This window comes from Drosophila subobscura, chromosome E, assembly GCF_008121235.1.
Source record: "Drosophila subobscura isolate 14011-0131.10 chromosome E, UCBerk_Dsub_1.0, whole genome shotgun sequence".
Taxonomy (NCBI): Eukaryota; Metazoa; Arthropoda; class Insecta; order Diptera; family Drosophilidae; genus Drosophila; species Drosophila subobscura.
The window spans coordinates 3,045,640-3,064,543 of NC_048531.1; the positions used below are offsets into that span (position 1 = coordinate 3,045,640).

General features: G+C 44.5%; 4 protein-coding genes across 5 annotated transcripts; 1 reads left to right on the top strand and 3 right to left on the bottom strand.

Annotated features, from left to right (window-relative positions):
• Nucleotides 1–11,883: 11,883 nt before the first annotated feature.
• Nucleotides 11,884–13,612, bottom strand: LOC117891357 (probable cytochrome P450 9h1). The gene is made up of 2 exons (XM_034796792.1): nt 12,856–13,612; nt 11,884–12,800 (listed from the first exon to the last, which is right to left on the bottom strand). Exons 1-2 carry the CDS (start codon nt 13,573–13,575, stop codon nt 11,958–11,960), a joined length of 1,563 nt encoding a protein of 520 aa, XP_034652683.1. The 5' UTR covers nt 13,576–13,612; the 3' UTR covers nt 11,884–11,957.
• Nucleotides 13,613–14,255: 643 nt separating this feature from the next.
• Nucleotides 14,256–15,580, top strand: LOC117890637 (odorant receptor 49b). Its single transcript, XM_034795588.1, has 4 exons — nt 14,256–14,696; nt 14,765–15,147; nt 15,216–15,425; nt 15,479–15,580. The coding sequence occupies exons 1-4, from the start codon at nt 14,264–14,266 to the stop codon at nt 15,578–15,580; spliced, it is 1,128 nt and encodes a 375-aa protein (XP_034651479.1). The 5' UTR covers nt 14,256–14,263.
• A 1,028-nt stretch (nt 15,581–16,608) lies between these two features.
• LOC117890522 (antigen 5 like allergen Cul n 1) lies at nt 16,609–17,675 on the bottom strand. Of its 2 annotated transcripts, none has more exons than XM_034795429.1 (3): nt 17,517–17,675; nt 17,011–17,450; nt 16,609–16,942 (listed from the first exon to the last, which is right to left on the bottom strand). In XM_034795429.1, exons 1-3 carry the CDS (start codon nt 17,646–17,648, stop codon nt 16,645–16,647), a joined length of 870 nt encoding a protein of 289 aa, XP_034651320.1. In that variant the 5' UTR covers nt 17,649–17,675; the 3' UTR covers nt 16,609–16,644. The 2 variants fall into 2 exon arrangements, with proteins under 2 accessions (XP_034651320.1, XP_034651319.1); XM_034795428.1 differs by having other exon boundaries at nt 16,609–16,963.
• Nucleotides 17,676–17,831: 156 nt separating this feature from the next.
• Nucleotides 17,832–18,863, bottom strand: LOC117890523 (antigen 5 like allergen Cul n 1). The gene is made up of 3 exons (XM_034795431.1): nt 18,665–18,863; nt 18,220–18,611; nt 17,832–18,157 (listed from the first exon to the last, which is right to left on the bottom strand). Exons 1-3 carry the CDS (start codon nt 18,842–18,844, stop codon nt 17,866–17,868), a joined length of 864 nt encoding a protein of 287 aa, XP_034651322.1. The 5' UTR covers nt 18,845–18,863; the 3' UTR covers nt 17,832–17,865.
• Nucleotides 18,864–18,904: the final 41 nt, after the last annotated feature.

Here is an 18,904-nt window from a genome sequence, read left to right on the forward strand (position 1 = left end):
GAATGTGGGTGTCGGGTAGGTGGAAAGGCTACCCTAATTAACCATCCGACACCTAACTCGACTAATACATATTTATTTTGGAGGCTAAGAGAGACTAAAGCTAGTCCGAAAAATCAAAGTTCAACTGCCAATTGGCCCAAACGTCAAGCGCTTTAATTAAGCTAAGCAGCGATAAGCTAAACGGTAAACAGGACTCTAGGAAGAGTCTCCCTTCGAAAAGGCTGACTCACTACTGCCACTCGTATATCTCTGCCCCACCCTCAACCGTGTGGGATTGTGCCGTTTGTTTGCCTATTTGCTTTCGTGATTGTGCGCCGGCATCGGCGGTTTCTTCTCTGCCTTCATTAGCACCGCCAAGCCAAAGTCAGCCCACCAGCCCCCACCCACGACACCTTTCCAGCTCTGCTTATGTGTGTATATGTGTGGTCTCATTTACATAGTCCCGTTCCTCCGTAACGCTGGTCCCTCTTCACACACGTTAATCTAGTGCTATCGACTTCCATCTGCACATTTGTCTTTGAGCTTTATGCGGCCATAAGTTTCGGGGCAAATGAGGGCCAACCACCAGCAATGAGACAGCAGCAAACGGCAGAGAGCATGCGAAATTCAAGTATGTCAAGAGGAATCAAATAATCTTATCCGCTCTACCAGCTCCTTTGCTTATGGCATTATTAACTGGTCTGAAATTGCTGCACAGTCAAACGCGCCAACACAAATTCCTCGGCAAATAGGCAAACATCGGGTGCCGCAGCTCAAGATACCCTTGAAGCAAATTAATTTCAATCAAATATTATGGAGCTAATATGCATAGAGAAACTTGCTCATGCTAACAGGCCTCTGCAATGCACTACTTAGTTGGATAGTCTTCAGGGAAGAAGACAGGCAAACAGCTGTTCAAACTCGAAGTACTCTCTGCATAGGGTACCAAAAAACGGCAACAACAACGGCAACAAATCGATCAATCGGTGCCACTTCGCTTGTCCCATTCGCAGTCTCGTTTTGATAGCTGCAAATTGGTTTTTCTACTTGATGCGATTGCAATGCGATACAAAAACGAAGATGAAGAAAACGGAGACCAAAACGAGTAAAAGTTGAGGAAGAATAAGGAGAGAGAGAGAGCGAGGGGCTGGCAGAAGATGCACGCCAGGAAGCAGAAAAAGCTGCGACAATGATTGCAATTTATAAATGCAGTCGAGTTGGAAGTATAAATATAGCAACAAAAACTCCACATACAAAATGCAATGTGTTCGACTATGACATACCATTTACCCATGATTGTCTGATGAAGATAAAGCAATTATTTGAGTTGAATCGTTTGCTGAATAATCAACTAGATCAAGCCATTTCTAGGAGTTGGCTTTTGTCATTTGGCGTCTCAAGTCTTTTACCTAGAAATCACTACAGTTGTTAGTTACCTTTTATTTTCTGGCTATCAACGAGCTCCCCCAACAGTTGTTACATAATCATGACCAAACTCAATATGCCCCATAGGATATAGGATAATCAGATACAAGAAAGAATTCCTGAATAGTACGCAGTGCAGTGCAAGCACTTCACACTTCACAGCGTTGGCATTTCAATTATGGCCAAAAGCAAAGTAAACTACTTAGCGGAAAGTGGCAAACAAGCCACGAGTGCTCCCCCATTTTTATTTAATATACAACAGAGGAGACAGAGAGAGAGGCAGAGAGAGAGCGAGGGGTAAACTTCCATCAATATTTATCAATTTTTGCTGCACCGCCACCGAATTCCAATTACAGCTCAGGCAGAAGCCAGCAAACTATTCCCGATGCGATGGCATTTTCCATTGTTAAGGACCGACCAACGTCGTTAGATTTGTTCAGTCAACTGTTGGAAATTTCGTATACTTCAATTATACAAAATGTTCGTTTCAATAAGCAGGCCACAGTCCCAAGGAGCAGCAACAGCGCCAGTCCCTGCTCCAGGACACAAGTTCATATTTTGTGGCTGTCGTTGCAGCAGCGGAAAAGAAACCACCCAAAAAGGAAGGAACATTTATTGCAGCTCTGTGACTGCCTCAATGACTCTGCTATGCTGTGCTTTGGTGTTTACGCTTCACTGTGAATGGCAGTTGCAGGGATTAGAATCTGTACAGGATATGTGGTTAGAATCCTCACCCTTGAACAGAGCAATGGAATTGCGTTTGGGATGGCAAAACCATGAGTTACCTTAGGAAATTATTTTTATAGGGGATCCTCATTAGAGTCTCTTTTTCCTTTATGTTTCTATTTAAATTCCAAAACAATTAATAAACATCTACAGATTCCGGAACGCAACTTAAATATTCCTTTTGCATGCCGACAGACTTTCCTTTCCCATCTGCAGCAAGCTTCAACCCAAATATGCATTGAAGCCGCCGCTCCTCTCCCCTTCCTCTGTATGTCTACTGTGACCCATCAGCCCTGGTCGACCCACCAACAACCATTACATGTTTCTACTTAGTACATTTTCGCAAACTATTTCAATTTGCATAGCAAAACATTTAGCAGGCCAAAAGCCTCTGTAAGCTCCTTCAACTTAATTGTGTTTATTTGCACTAATAAAAGTTTAATTTATACTCGTACTCTCTCTCTATCTCTCTCGTTACATAAAAGAAGCTAAAAGAGTTCTTGCATCTTCGTTGGAAAGAAAAATACAAATCCAAAAAAATATGTAGCCAAGTCATTTGTCATTGTTGCTTGATTGAACAAAGGGCAGCCAGAGTTAATATTTCAGTAAGTGCAAACTATGCAGATTAAAAAGAGAACCGCAGAAACCCCTCGAAAGTGGCAAAAGTTAACTTCACTTCCGAGTAATTGCGCATAGTTCATTCTGGTATAGGTGGGTGCAAAACTTTCGAGAGCTAGCCCACAAAAAATGACCAACAGCCAGGAACAATGACCCATTTGTGTGATGTTGCAAGTGCACTCACATACTGTGAACCTGAGTTTGGAATTCTCATTTTTTTACCCTTACAGTTTATGAGAGCGAGAACAGATAACAGTGTATAAAATGAACTTTAATTAAATAACTTCAAAATGCCTTAAAAGTGGTAGGCCGAAGAACATCACGCTAATCACGCGACGACCATCAAGTGAACATAATAGACAATCGATTAGGAAATGTTCCTTTTTCCATTTAATGGAAAACTTTATTCCCGCAATACTCTAAGTATTTAAGGGTATTCAATGCATTTAAATATCGCTTTTTCCATTCAGAACTGTTGGAAAATACTTTTGCATACCCAGAAGAGCACTCAGGCAAGATCTTCATTTGAACAGTTTTTATAATTAAACAAAAGACATAAAAAGTAAATCATTTGATAATTGACAATGGTATGTGCCATCAATTATAAATTTGTGCCATTCCTTCTGGAAATATATCAACATTTCTGCGCATAAATCTAATACGCAAAAACAAGAATAAAATATAGAATTTCTTCTGCTCCTGGCAGCCATAACCTACGAGTACTCAACTTGGAGAGGCTTAACACAAAGAATCAATGCCATTATTATTGCCAGGAAAAGACAAATTAAATATAGTTGTTGTACATCTTGAGCACTCCATTGAAAATTCATGTTTATTGCTTCCAGAGGATTTCATAAGACTTGAAAATGTTGCAAAGTCAAGCGGCTGAACGAAGGGAAGAGTGGGGGCAACAATTGCTAAACTTTTAATGGCTGCCATTTAAGCCAATGCAAATGGGAAGCAGCAGCAGTCGACTGCCGGCCTGGACCTGACTGGAGTGTGGCATTTATAATATGCCTTTGTGCAGTTGCCCCTTGCCCCCTTGCCACATGCACCAGCGTGCACCTGACCACCAGTGGAGAGAGAGTGGAGAGGCAAGAGATGGTAGACAGCGTACTGGTTAGTGATGCACAGTCGGGTATTGTGCAACCAAAATGGGAGCCGGACGGGCCCAGCGGAGCGCTGCCACAAAGCAGGAATCAATTGAAATCAACATATGCCATGTTTGTGGGGCCGAGCAGGGGGGTTCACCCTCCAGGGAAGAGTGTACAACAAAAATCATTGCCGTTCCAATTGCCATGCAGCAGCCACATGCAGACTCTTGTGGTAATTTTGCAATTACCAATGCCTCCCAATGCTCGGAATTTCTGCTCGGTTGGGGCAGGCTCAAACTACAGCTGCCACTGCTACTGCCACAGAACGTATGTAGAACTGGGGCTTGCAGGCTTAATGCGTACTTGAATATTTCATTCTGTGAAGTCGGCCAGCCAGCCAGCCAGCCAGCCAGCCTATAGAGGGAGCGAGGGGCACGCCAGTCTAGGCCAGAACAATGACAGCCAACAGTAGCAACAAATAAGCTCAAAAATAAACAGGGATACAGAGCTAAACAAATAACAGTAAATAACAGCAGCCGCATAAACTGCACCAGTGTGTGTTTGCATTGTCTGTGTGTGTGTGTGTGTGTGTGTGGCAGTGGGTTTTTGTACCAGACAATAGCTCATAAAATTCGGTTTATGCGCCACGAATTTTTGTCATGCACTGGGAAGGGAATATTGTTGTGATCTTGTGATAAGATTCTGCTGCTCTACTTAATTACAACGACTTTAATAATCAGAAGCTGAATATTTTAGTTACTTTTAAGAGTACTATTTTATGGTTTACATACCTCTAGCACTATCCACATACGCAACAGCTAACGAGTTGGATAATCAGGCGATTTTTGGTGGATTTTAAGTCCCACTATCGATGATGTACAAACTTAGCTTTAAGTCACGCTCTCTGATGACGCATAACCGCGCTCTCTCTCTCTCTCACTTAGCCCCTACGAAATGTTGCACTAATCGTCTGCGCATTTGGCGTTGTTTGCGTTCAGTTCATGGGAACATTCCCCCTGTTCTTTTTGTTGGCTGGCCAAAAACTTTGCATGCTTTAGTCGGGCCAGATACTGAGCGGAAATGGGTCAATGGAACTTTACACGAGTATCTACCATACTGAGTGTCTGCAGGACACCAATCGCCAGAGCTAAAGCCATCGCCATGTAATCGTTGCAGCAAATAAATTTCAAACGCTGTCACATAAATTCGAATGATTTTTTTTTTACTGTTTTTTTTTCTGTAGAGTTTTGGTTTTAGTTTGGACTTTGCCGCTGGCCTTTGCCCCCTTGCAACGCGTTGTAGCTGAAATTAAATTTGACTGCACATTGTTAATAGGTCTGCAATGTGGCCATAAAAGGGTCATAAATTAGTCTGGATCTGGCCAGCAGTGCGGCGATAGGGCTAATGAAATATGCGAAGAAAGACGGCCAAAGAGAGAAGGCCAAAACATTTTTTCCTTTGTTGGTCTGCTGTGTGCCGCAGCTGAGAAGTATGCAACGCCTCGGCCGGCTAATTATGTGGCTGCCACATGCACACACAGCGCTATAGGGAGCACATACACACGGAGCACACACCCTCAAAGAAATCACTTACTGTCATAATCAAATTGCTCAAGTCGGGCCAAAGTTTGGCATAAACTTGAATGCGCTTATTAAATTTATTTGCCCTCAAAAAGACAAACTTTGTCTGTGCTCATCTGCTCGTACTTCCCTTCTAGGTTCCACCCTCTAAGGCTGCTGCCTCAAGTGTTCTGCCTGCTACTGGCCCTCCCACCTCCCTCCACTTAAAATCTTTTGGGCAAAGTTCTTGCTTACCGAATTTCAGGTTATCCACCTGCAAAAATCAATAGGCCAAATGACACAAGACCCGTCAACATGAGGCAAATAAGCCCCAGGCCTCTAAATAACAGTTTCCCCACGCCCCGGTCTCTGGCTGACTGTGGCAGGATCGTGGTCTGAGGAAGTAAGAACCAACAGGGCTGGGCTGGTCTGGGCTGGGGGGGGTGGAAAAGTTGTCTCACTCTATAAATGCTAGTATTTGTACAATTTCAGCTACGTCTGCGATGTCTGCTTTTATTTTATGACTTTTACTGTTCTAATTATGTCAGTCAAACACTCTCGTACTGGTACAGTCATCACTCGAAGAGCACATAGAGTTTGTTGCATATTTCAAAGTTTATTTTGGTGGAGTGCACACTGTTGGATGTGTATGTGTACGGGGATGTCAAATTGTTTTGCCTCCCCAACTGCTGCCGACAACAATAGTTGTCACTGTCATCGCTGAAATTGTTCAATCCAAATAAACTAATTCCATTAAACCCAAAAGCACATGTCTGCGCAGTTGTCAACAAATAGACAGACAGACTTTGTCTGACAGCCAAAAATACCTGTACGATAATTAATTCGGTTAATTGAAATTCCAAATTTCATTGGCTTCAAGTTACCTCTTGCAATGACATTGTTTTACACTTGGCACAGAGGAAATTTGCGAAATGCAATTAATTTCCAGACTTTAACGTTTACTTGAGCTGTCAAACTAATCTCTGTGTTAAGTTGGAAATCAATTCCACTTATTGCACTTCCTTGACTGGTTTAAATATTATCTCATTTTGAAGGAGTTAATTTATTTACACAACATGATGTGGGGGGATAAAATATGCTTATATTTATGGCACATTAATCTCTATGGATGTTCGGAAAATATCTACAGATGTATGTAAACTAGGACTGCATTTAGTCGTTTGTGTGTGGGGCTTCTTAGGTTGTGATTTGCATTCCTGCATCCCCTCGTTAACATTATTTATACGAGTAATTACCAAATGCAAATCATATTGGTAACCCACACTTTTCACCCCCGTGACCCCATACAAATTCAATTAACTAGCTAATTTTGTATTATTGTTCCCCGCCAAATGCAATCAGCTGTCAGCTACAAGTTCCTGTTGGGACAAAGCCGTAAAATAGAAATTAATTGTGTGCACATTCGAATTTGTGGGCAATTGGTAAAAAGCCAAATGCACGCAACGGCAAAATTAAAATTGATTCTTTTTATTGTTCATTTATTATTTGTTTTAGTGGTTTTTGCTGGCAAAGTGCTCGTGGGAAAACAATTCCAATAAATAACACATAATAAAACTACAAATTAATAAATAGTTAAATAAAACGCGGACACACAGACAACATTCGGAATACTTCTCTCAACTTGTAGCAAAATTGTAAATGTAAATGCAATTGCAATTGTAGAAAATAAGAGGAAAAAAAAATGTAATAAATCCATTCATATATTTAGCATACCTTCCTTCTACGAGCATTGCATTTTATATCATTTGCATACCAATTAAATGAAAAGAAATTGATTTATAAATGTTCAACCCGCTGGAAAATGTACGAGTGCATACATACATACATATGTATATAAATTGTAGCAGAAATTATGAAATTTAAGTTATGTTAAACCTTGGAGAAGCACATGATCTAGTATGTACCGACGCTGCCTGCAGATAAAGATAAATATGGAAAAACATTCCAATTCAACGAAAGAAAAAATATATTATAATAATATGAAATGGTCGCACAACATTGTTATTCCTTCATGGGTTCAATGCTGTTTGATTTCAAGTGTTAAACGAGCTTCGAAAGGCAGCCATTCCCATGTAAATCAACAAGTTTTCCCTATGCCATGCATTATTTTCAGTTTTCCGAATGTGACACGCATTTGTGTCATATTATGAATATTACGGGAATTTTAAGTAACTGAAAACAGGCGCACACATCCACATACCCCGATAATGGAACCTGCCAACGAGCAAACGCTTATGCAAATTTCCTAGTTTCGCTTGTTTTTCCCCAAAAACTTACCCCGTACCATGACGAGAGGTGGTAGAGAGGACTAATGCAAACATTTGCCGCCTTTTAGCAGCATAATTTTCACATTTCTATACATATGTATGTACATATGTATATTTATATGTACCATATATAAAATATATGTCTCTGTAGCGTAGTGTGTCGGAGTACAAAAGAAAGGCGACTGTGGCAGTGGCAGTGGCGTGTTTATGTTTCGGATGCGTTCCAAAATGACATCCTGTCACATTTCCCCACCGCTATGCGTACGAAAGAGAGAGTTTGTGTGTGCGACAGAGGTGTACGGGTACGTGAGAGAGATGGTGACACACACGTACACATGTGTGGTACGTCCGTCATTCCGTCCCTCCGCCAGGCCGTCCGTATGGATTGTCTGCCTGGCTCCGCCTTTAAGCCACGTCACTCCGGCAAGGGCAACCGGAAGAGGTGGATGGAGGCGGCAACAGCTGCTCGACAATCGCACGTTTTATTTAAATTTCACGCACCCATACTCCAGAAAAGAATAAAAACCACCACAGTGGGCACACTTTTAGCAAAAGTGCAGAGAAAATTTAATTTCATTTTCATTTCCGTCATGGAATCAGAGAGGAAATTATGAATTTATGCAAACGGTTATATTTAACGTGTGGATTATTTAAAGTATTAGAACACAAAATACTTCCACTGTGCTTGGGCCACGTCGAGGCAGGTTAAATGAACAAATTCCTCCGCACACCCGCTGGACAGCCATCCTGGAATTTCTTTCATCACACACAGAGAGGCACACACACACACACACATGCTCACCGGCTGGAGTTTTATACGCATTTAATGAGACAATATTGAAATTAACATTATTTTTTATGATTTTGATTTTATAAGTAGGCACTTTGGGCTGTCATAAAAGAGCCGGCATACGGATGTACGGAGATGTCGGCAAGCGTACGTTAGTATCCGTATTTATAGCCGCTCTTTTGGAAAATAAAGGAAATAATAAAACGCTAAAATGGTCCACAGAGCTCGGGCTAAGCCCCAACAAAATTGTTTTCAGGTTGTTTGCACATTTCGGAGGCTGAGTGACTTCGAAAGCAGAGATCTACGCACCTAATGAACGTAAGCCCTCATAGTAGAAGCTGAAAGATAAACTCCTAATAACCCAATATTACAAAACTAACAACTCATCAATTTGCATTGCTCCCATAATAATTACTACAATAAGACTGTATGTACATATAACCATTTAAATCAACTTACTCTGGGAATACCCACAGCAGCTTTCCACATTTCGACCAAAGTTTAAAACCCCAGTGGAGGCCCCAAAAAGGATATAAATTATTTGCATACAATTTTAATGTGCACAAGCCATGAAGAGGGCTCAGTGGGCAATTTGGCTAAGTAGTGCGAAAGGCCACAGGTCGGGGGACAGTAAGCCCATGCCGGGTATTAGTGCAAAAACCGCAAAATGCCAACAATTGGCTGAATATTAACTGTGAAATGCAGTTGGAAATATGTCAAATATATCTTCCACATGCAGATGTATGTGAGTATATCCGTTCATGGAAGGGGTAAAGCGAGGGGAGCATTTACATTAATTGCATTGGCCGCAGGTTGTCCATGACTCCACCTGTCCCACCCTACACGCATTCACAAATCCCTAAAGTGGTTTAAAGACTTAAATGCAATTAGAGTAATTAGCCCTCTTCGATGTTAATTAAATTTTCGTTTGTGTAATTTGATTGAGTGGAAAACTGTTATCGAATTGGCACAGGCGAGTGTTCATTTCGGGTCTGTCGGATCACTGCAGATAAGAGCACATGGATAGAATGTATAAAACTCTTGCGAAAACATACATTCAAAAAGTGACTCCTGTCAACCTGTCTACATCAGCCAATTCAGAACATATACATATATGAACATATATTTTACTCTAAGTGGAGTTGACAATTGTATTTGTTTGGCTTAAGCATTAAGAATCTGTTTTAAAAGATATAAAATAAAGGCGCTTTTTGCTGATTTTATTTGTAAGGCTTAAAAAAAGAGTTTTGCGAAATTTTGTATGCACTTCTTCTCTATTACCTTTACGTAGTGAGCAGGTTTCCATAGCAACCACTCTTGGGCTCCCAACGAGGTACCCTAATAGGATTTTGTTCCAGTTGAGTGCCAGGATCTCCCCTATTTTATTTGTTTCTTCAACTAAAAATGGAAATATGCACAGCTTATTTTTATGTATAGTATGAATGTACATTTGTACATAATGTATAATCTTTTAGGGCAAAAACTTTCGGTGGTCCGCCTGATAGAGAGAGAGAGAGAGAGAGAGAGAGAGAGAGAGAGAGAGAGGTAGAGTTGGCATTGGTACAAGAGCCAGATGCACTTAAGTTCATAAATGTAATGCAATTTCGTGTTGAACTTTATTTAATTGAGTATTTCGGTGTTAAGGCTGTGCTCGGCACACACACACACACGCAGATGCAAATGCACAAAAGCACCGCACAGAGAGATGTCAGGTTTATGAGAATAGTTAGCTGAGGCTTTCGGAGCTCTGTGGAACTTTCTGTTAAATTTTCGAAAGTGTCGGCATCACAAAAGCCACTCACATGCTATGTCAAGTTGGAGTTGAAAATTCTTCAAACTATAATTTGCCGTACTCTATTCGATATTAATCTCTGCGAGTATATGACTCGGCAGCCATTATTTGGAATTGGATTTTCTCAACCGAAACAGAAACCTAAACATTTTTCTATGATTATTTCAATTGGTATTCCGTTGCAATAGAATGCAATGGGAGTTTGTTTGTGCATGCGGGAGTTTAATGCAGGCCATAAACTAGCTAGAAGGACACAGGACGAGAGAGAAGGAGAGAGAAAGCTTGTGGCAGGGCCATAAAAATGCTCAACAATAAATAAGAAACACACTCCGAGGCGCACTCTGGCTTACATGAGTTTATTATGCTCTACAAGGCATTATCCTCACATGTTAGTCTTGTGTTCTGTGCATCTGTGTGTGAGACCCTTAGTGTGTGTGTGTTTGTGCAGTGAGGCATTATTTTATTTATGCTCATAATGCTGCGCAATGAATAATTATGCAAATGGGTAGGCTTATGGTCAAGCCGCTTTCCGCAGAAACAAATTGCAAGATTCTGCACAATTTACCGCAGACTCAACGACAAGCCACACCACACAGACTTACAAACACACACACAATGGGGTATACAATATTTATTTCCCCTTTCCCATAGAACAATTTAAAACGTCACTGACAAAACAAAATAATTATCAGCAGCAAAGAAAATGCAAAGCGCAAACAAAAACTTTTCACTTTTTCGCGCCTTTTCAACTTTTCCTGTGGCCTTTGAGACGAAAAGTTTCACTGCACCCCAGACTTGGAACCGACTCGGAATCAGAATCAGTCCCCACCCTCCCTCCAACAGCCTTTGGCCATTTCCCCACCAACTTTAAGCTTATAAAACTTGGGTAAAAGTCTTGGTGGATCAAGGCTTAATCGCCCGCCGCTTTATAAATCAAATCTTGAAATCAAAACAAAAAGTTTTTGCTTTTGCCTTGGACAAGACGGGAGATTTCGAATATGTATTTTGGGGTGCATAATATTTATTATCTCACAGCTGTTGACTGGCAAATAAATCAATATCGTATTAACTGCTTAGACGAGCCACAAAACTTTTGCCTAAATACTGCCCCCCAAAGCACATAAATAACGAAAATGTCAAAAACTTTTGGTTTCTCTGCTGGTCGGAGGAGCCGTGGGAGTTTCTTGAGCAACAACTGAACTGGACAAGAAGCCAAATGCCCTAGCCCAAGGAGCAGAGCCTGCATGTGACACTCTCCGAGTATTTTCTTATACTCTTGCAGAGGGCTTTCCGATTTTCAGCAACTAATTGAGTAACTCTTACACTTACTGATCATCAGCAGCATAAGGGTAAAGTCGGAAAAGCAATGATCGCGTCACAACTTTAGTCAAATATGAAAATAATCAAAATTCGAATAGGTATACAACACTTCGGCTACCGATATATCCATGGTACTATTTCCAATTACTCTTGATTAACTTGAGACGCTTGAGACTTGACCTGAGAGGAAAATTTCGCTTGATGTTAGGAAAGGAATTAATTGAAAAAATCCGCGACAGAAGCTGTCATGCCATGGACTACCCTGCTGGTTGGTTGATTAATGGAAAACTGTTTCAGCTGCATACAAGTTTTAATGATAAAAACGGCTGTCGATTAATTAGCTACAATGCAATCGATGGAGTTCAATCAGTTGCGCGGCTCGAATTTCAGCCAAAAGCCATCCTTTGGCTGCAGGTTGTGACCAATGATGCTATCGAGCAGATTGGTCGATGTCTTCTGGGCAGGCAGCAGCCTGACGCTCAGAATCAATTGGAAGAGAATGGACTTGAGCTCCATGAGGGCCAGTCGATTGCCAATGCAGTTCCGCGGACCCACTCCGAAGGGCAGGAAGGTGCTGGACTTAATCTCCGACTTGCGCTCATCTGAAAAGCGCTGGGGGTCGAAGCGTTCCGGCTCTGCAAAGTTCTCGGGGTCGTGGTGCAGCGGAAATATGGGTATCTGCAGCACATCGCCCTTCTTGGCAGAGAACAACTTCCGCCCGCTCTCGTCACATAGGTCGATGTCCTTGTGGCACTCGCGATCCGTGGCTATGGCTGGGGGCCACTTCCGAAGCCCCTCCTGTACAACCATGTCCAGGTACTTCATTCGCGTCAATGTGTCATATGTGAGAGGTTTGCCAGCCAACTCCCTGTCCACCGACTGTATCTCCTCGAATAATTCGGACTGAACTTCAGGGTTCATGCAGAGCTCGTAAGTGAGGTAGCAGAGGGCCGAAGAGATGATGCTGAAGCCAGCGAAGAAGAAAAGCAAACACTGGGCCAGCAGATCCTCGTCGGTGAACTCTGCGTACTGGCTGGCGTCCTTGGATTGGTCCACCAGCTGTGCATACCTCAGCTGCTTGGCCTCCATCAGCAGATGGATCATGTCGGGACGCACCACATTGTGCTCCTTGCGATACCTCATGGCCACCTTCACCAGACTTGTGAAGTAGTCAATCTTCTCCGAGTCCAGCACCTGAATGCGCAGCAGCTATGGGACCAAGGGAGCCAATATAGAGATACATAACGACTAGTAGCAGACTCACCTTCATTAGTCGCGGCACCAGGGCATGGAGAACTGCCTTGACAATTGCCCAGGCGCTAACCTTTGACAGCGACTGTCCGATGCGAAAGAATTCGTTGTCTTTCCGCCTGAATGAGTTCACGCTGAGGCCAAAGGCGACAGTGGCAATCACATCGTTGGCGAAACGCGTAAAGTAATCCTTCATTTCCAGCTCAATGGCCCCGGCCTTCGATTGTTCCAACTGCTCCCCTACATGCCTCACTGCCTCCTCGCTGCACGAGTGGATCAGCTGGTACATGACCCTCATTTTGCTCCCGGTGAATGCTGGCGTCAGAATGCAGCGCATCTCCCGCCAAGCACCATCCTTCAGCGAGATGAGGCTCTTCGAGAGAATCGACTCCTGCGCATTATTGTGCATGCTGTGGTGGTTGACGAAATGGTCAAACTCCTTAATGCCCACCAGCTTGATCAGCTCTGGATCGCGTATGAAGATGATGGGATCTCTCAGGGCGTACATGCCGTACACCCTGCTCCCCCGGTACTGCATATGCTGCTCAATCATATACTTCAGCACGGGCAGGCCACCGGCCATAGCTCTGATGGGTATATTGCCCAGCAGGGGCTTGGGCTTGGCATGCGGCACGCCCCTCTCGGTGAGCACATCGTATTTGGCCACGGACCACTTGTAGAGCAGAACGAGCAGCACGGCGAGCAGCGAGAGCGCTACGATCCATTGTTCCATGATGTCAGAAAGAGTGTCTTAATTGAACCGCACAAGTGAAACGTTGGAAATTAACTGATACACGCGATTAGAACGATGACAGTAGAGGGCAAGCTTTCTCTCTCTCCCGAAAGCTCTCGAAAGCTCCCCGGGCTTCGAAGCGCAGCGCTCTCATCGTTCCGTTATCAAGCGATCGACCGTAGATGGTTTTCGGTTCATTATCCAAATCGAAATTGGATACGTTTTATCTGCGCATACAAATAGAGTTAGCATATTAAATATTATTGACTTTGTTGATGTTGTTGGTGCAGTCAAATCATCAACAAATTCCGTTTAACACATTGCTTGCCGAGTGAATGAATTGCAATGCGATTCCATGATGCATTTCTAATTTTTCTAATGAAAATTTAATTGAATTACCACATGTTCGCATAACGTTCATCCCTCGTTACCCCCCTCATAGCCTCGAATAAATACCAAAAGGAATCAATATGCAGCCAATTAAATGCAATAAATTCAAAACCATGGCTCAAATATGTGCAACATCATTGGCAATTTACGCCAAATTTACAAAAAGAAAACCCTTTCAGCTGGGAGTCGATGCAAGACGTGCACGCCACAACAAACCCTTTGGCAGAGTCTATAAAATGTCCTAGCTAAGCGAAACGGCAAAGCATTCCATTAAAGTAGACACCCCAAACTGTGTGCAATGTTTGAAGACATCCAATTGATCAGCACGAACGTCAGGATTTTGCGGTTCTGGGCCCTGCTGTATGACAAAAACGTGAAGCGGTATGTCTGCCTCACTCTGGCCTCTATGCACATCTTCACGCAGGTGGTGTATATGCTGACCACCAACGAAGGAATCACTGGCATCATACGCAATGGCTACATGCTCGTTCTGTGGATCAATACGGTACTGCGGGCCTACCTACTCATGCAGGATCAGGCTGGCTATGTGGGATTGATCAAGAGCCTGGCCAGCGACTACTACGATCTGGCGAGTGAGAGCGACACGTACATCAGTGGCATGCTGAACGATTTGAATCGACAGGGTATGCTGATGGCCAGGGGCAATCTGTTCTTTGGCCTGCTCACCTGCATGGGCTTCGGCCTCTACCCTCTGAGCTCCAGCGAAAGAGGTAAGGCAGCTGTCAAACATCAAATTGCCAGAGGCAATTGCATGGCTTTTGTTCCTATCCATTCGCAGTGCTTCCGTTTGGCAGTCGGATACCTGGACTCGATGAGTATGCGACCCCCTACTATCAGCTGTGGTACGTCTTTCAGATGCTCATCACCCCCATGGGCTGTTGCATGTACATTCCCTACACAAGTCTCATTGTGGCCTTCATCATGTTCGGCATTGTCCGGTGCAAGGCCCTGCAGCACCGCCTACGCCTCCTGGCCGTCCATCATCCGGCAGGCCATCGCGATTCGAGGCACCTAGCTGCGGAGATAGCCCAGTGCATTCGCTATCAGCAGAGCATAATCGAGTATGTGGACAAAATCAATGGCCTAACCACCATGGTGTTCCTCTTCGAGCTGCTGGCCTTCTCCGCACTCCTCTGTGCGCTGCTCTTCATGCTCATCATTGTAAGTTCGCAGCTTCCCAGATTCAACTATGCATTACGTACTCGTATTTGTTCCCATTCTGACGACAGGTCGACTCCAACGGTCAACTGATTATTGTCTGTCTCTACATCAATATGATACTGGCACAAATCCTAGCTCTGTACTGGTACGCCAACGAGTTGAGAGAACAGAATCTATCCGTGGCCACAGCCGCCTACGAAACAGAGTGGTTCACCTTCGAAATTCCCATTCGAAAGAATATTCTGTTCATGATTATGAGGGCACAGCGTCCGCCTTCTGTGAGAGACTACAAATAATAAGTCGAATCTCTTGTAACTCTCTTGACTTTCAGATATTGTTGGGAAACGTTCGGCCCATTACCTTAGAGCTGTTCCAGAATCTACTCAATACAACATACACATTTTTTACGGTCCTTAAACGGGTCTATGGCTAAACTATTGCAACAAATTAAACTTCAGTATGATTATGCACAATTGTCACGTATGTACGTATAAAGGATATCTCACTTCAATGTTTAATACCGTTCACAATTCAGCACACAATTTCACAATTCAATGAATTAAGTTAATAAAAAAGGGGTTTTTACGAACAATTCACACAGCATTCAATTGTTATACCCCGGTATCCGCAGCATGCACGGGCATATTGTGTGTGGGCAGAATACTTTTGATATCTGGCGCAAAACTGTAGTTTTTCCTAAGCAGTTCGTTATTACATCCAACTGATGTGTTAATCTTAGTTATCATGTTTAAGTGGTTTACCCGTAACGGGTATCTTATGGTCGTAGCAACGACCTTCGACCAGCTGCTGGTTTTATTCTCTGTCATTTGTTGCATTTTATTGCGCATCATTTGTGGTTCACACTGCGTTTGTCATTTTTTTCGCACTTGCTTGCAGTTAAAAAATGCATTCTCTATATACATACATATATATGCTTGTATTTGTGTGTATATAATAGAGCGCGAATCAAATAGAAAAGAGGAAGAAGGCATGGAAAGTTTGCGATAAAAAAATTGTTTGCTAAAGTTGTCAACGAACTTTTTTTTGCTGGCTGACAGGTTGCCGAGGTGCGAAAACTGTCAAGCAGCGCGCAGCAGGATGCAGGACCGCCACCAGGACAGCCGGAGGCGAGGAGCAGGAACACCAGAGGAGCCGCGGGCAAAACACATTTCAATTTGCTTGACACTGTGCAGCTTAAATTCCGCAAAAAGGAGTTATTCACTTCATTATAACAGCGATAATGGCAAAGAAACTTTAACTTTGATACACTGATGTACAGCAGATGGGCCACACCCAAACCAAAATTGGCTAGCGAATGCGCATAAAGGGGATCCTTTATATGGCACACCCATTACAAACGTTGCATTGGTACTTCCCCTGTCAAAGACTTTCCAACAGGAAGCGGTTTTTGTTTTTTGTTATTTATCAGAACCCTCCTTCGTTTCTCCCACACATATTGACTTGGATAATGGTTTGTAAGTATTTGTAATTGATAACTTAATAGATGCCAAGGCCCTGCATGATTGAAGAGGTGTCGTAGATTTCATTGATGGAGCAGAGATTGATGAACATCGGATTGCGTCCGCTGCGGCATTCGGTGGCCGATCTGTCGCCGCTCTGGTAGACAGGGGCATTCACATCGCTGGCCCGCACAAAGTTGCACGTCATGTACTGGTGGACACTGAGCAGCCACTGGCCCGCCTCGTTGCTGGTGTTGCGGGACTCACGCAGTATGCCGCAGCCAACATGCGTGGTGCTGTCCCTCACGAGCTGTGTGAAGTAGGCAATGCACTTGCTGATGCGCAAGTAAAGAGTTCTGTGAGAGTCAAGTGGGGGGCGGATACAGGAGAGAGAGTTCCCTACCTGCTGATGGGAGGACTGTAGGCGATGATGTCGCGCATGGTGCACTCCTTGTACTCGGCAAACATCTGCTCCAGCGTGGCCTTGATCACCTCGTCCTCCGTGTGGTATTCGACTGTGTGATCGGTGGTGCTGCCAGGAACTGGCCGTTCGGGTGCACCCTGCCAGCCGCCCTCGGCCACAACCTGGGCCACGTTGCGGAACTGCTCGCTGTTGCGGCAATGATCGTTGACCAGGGCACACCGCTTCACATTCAGCTCGGCAAAGCTGGCCAGCTCCGGGTCCCACTGAAGCGTGGCCATGCGCGTGGCCGGACTGAAGCCCAACAGATCGCCCCTGGCAATCCGATCGCGGTACTCGTTCAGCTCGTTAAGAATCATGTTGCGACGATTGGGCGAAATGCGAACCACATGGGCATCCGGACTGCAACTTTCCGCCAATTCCTGCAACGATCAGGGCAACGCTAAGCAATGGATCATCCCTACTGTCTCCCTACACCACGCTCTTACGCCAAAATTGTTGCAGGCAATGTGCCTCTCCGGTCCGGGACACAGGGCAGGATCGCAGTAATCAAAGGCGCTAGTGCTCCAGAGGCTCCAGAGGTGCCACAGCAACAGCAGCAGCCACTTTGTGTCCAACATCTCGACGAGGCAGCCAACTTAGCCAGCTCTGACCTCGCGGGCGGTCTCTTATAGAGTTCGCTCCCCAAATCGATTACTGCCCAAGCGGATCTATCAGTTGACCCAATTCGACACCCCACCAGACCCGTTTGGATACGCAGCATGTTCTGGTAGCCAGAACCCATGCAGCGCTCATGCAGGTTCCCAGTTTATTCACTCATTCAGTTTCAGTTACAACTCAGCTTAATTGGCCGCCAGTCACTTCATCGTCGCCCATGGTGTTGGCGTCGACCTGTTCGATGCGATCGCATAGGAATCTATAGATCTTGCTCTTGCCGGAGCTGCACATTTCCCCGGGTATGGTGGCCACCTCGTAGTGCGGATTATTGTTCACGTTGGCCCGCGAGAAGTGACAGAGAAGGTTGAGGGAAATTGTCGCATTGTCACTATCATCGGCCCTGATGCGAATGGCGCAGCCCATGCGATTCCCATTGTCCTGAATGAGGGGTACATAGTGGCCCACACAGGATCTGGTGGTGTGTGGATGAGAGATAATTGGGATAACTCCTGTCTACACGTGCCATTCACTCACCCTTCGGACAGGGGCTGCAGCTTGTGGTATTTATCCATGTGGCAGCCCAGAAGATCGATGTATAGCGATGGCAGAAGCTTGTTCATCACCAGATTGGCGACTTTGCCGTTCTGCGCCATCGTGCCGCTTAGCTGGGTGGTGGCCACGTAGTGATACTTCTCTGTGTTTGAGCAGAACCTGGCCTCCTCATCGCACTGACGCACCAGCAGGCTGGCCAACAGCTCCAGATTACGGTCCCAGCCCATGGTGGGCATACGGCCAGCCACCGAGAAGTTGCCCGCGCCACTGGCCACGTAGTTGCGCATGATATTGATGCTTTGCAGCATGCGCTGCCGCAGGCCGCCGTTCACAAAGATGATATGATTTCCCTTGCCACAAGTCGGTGCAAAGTCCTGCAAATTTGTGGGCTAAGAGTTGTCCGTTCAACCAATTGACTTGGTCATACCTTGGTCTTGATGCATCCCACATGGGTCGCTCGGGTTGAGCAGAGATCTGTTCTACACAGGTTCGTGTGCCTCACAGTTGGCTTCAGTTCCCCAAAACCCTCCGCTGTGCGTGGCAGCAGGGGGAGCAGAGAGAGCAGCAGTAGCGGGCAAATCATTCGGTAGCACCTTCTGTGTGTCATCGCCAGCGTGGCACGAATAACTCAGATCTCGGATCAAGCTAATTTGTTTTTCTTTATTCA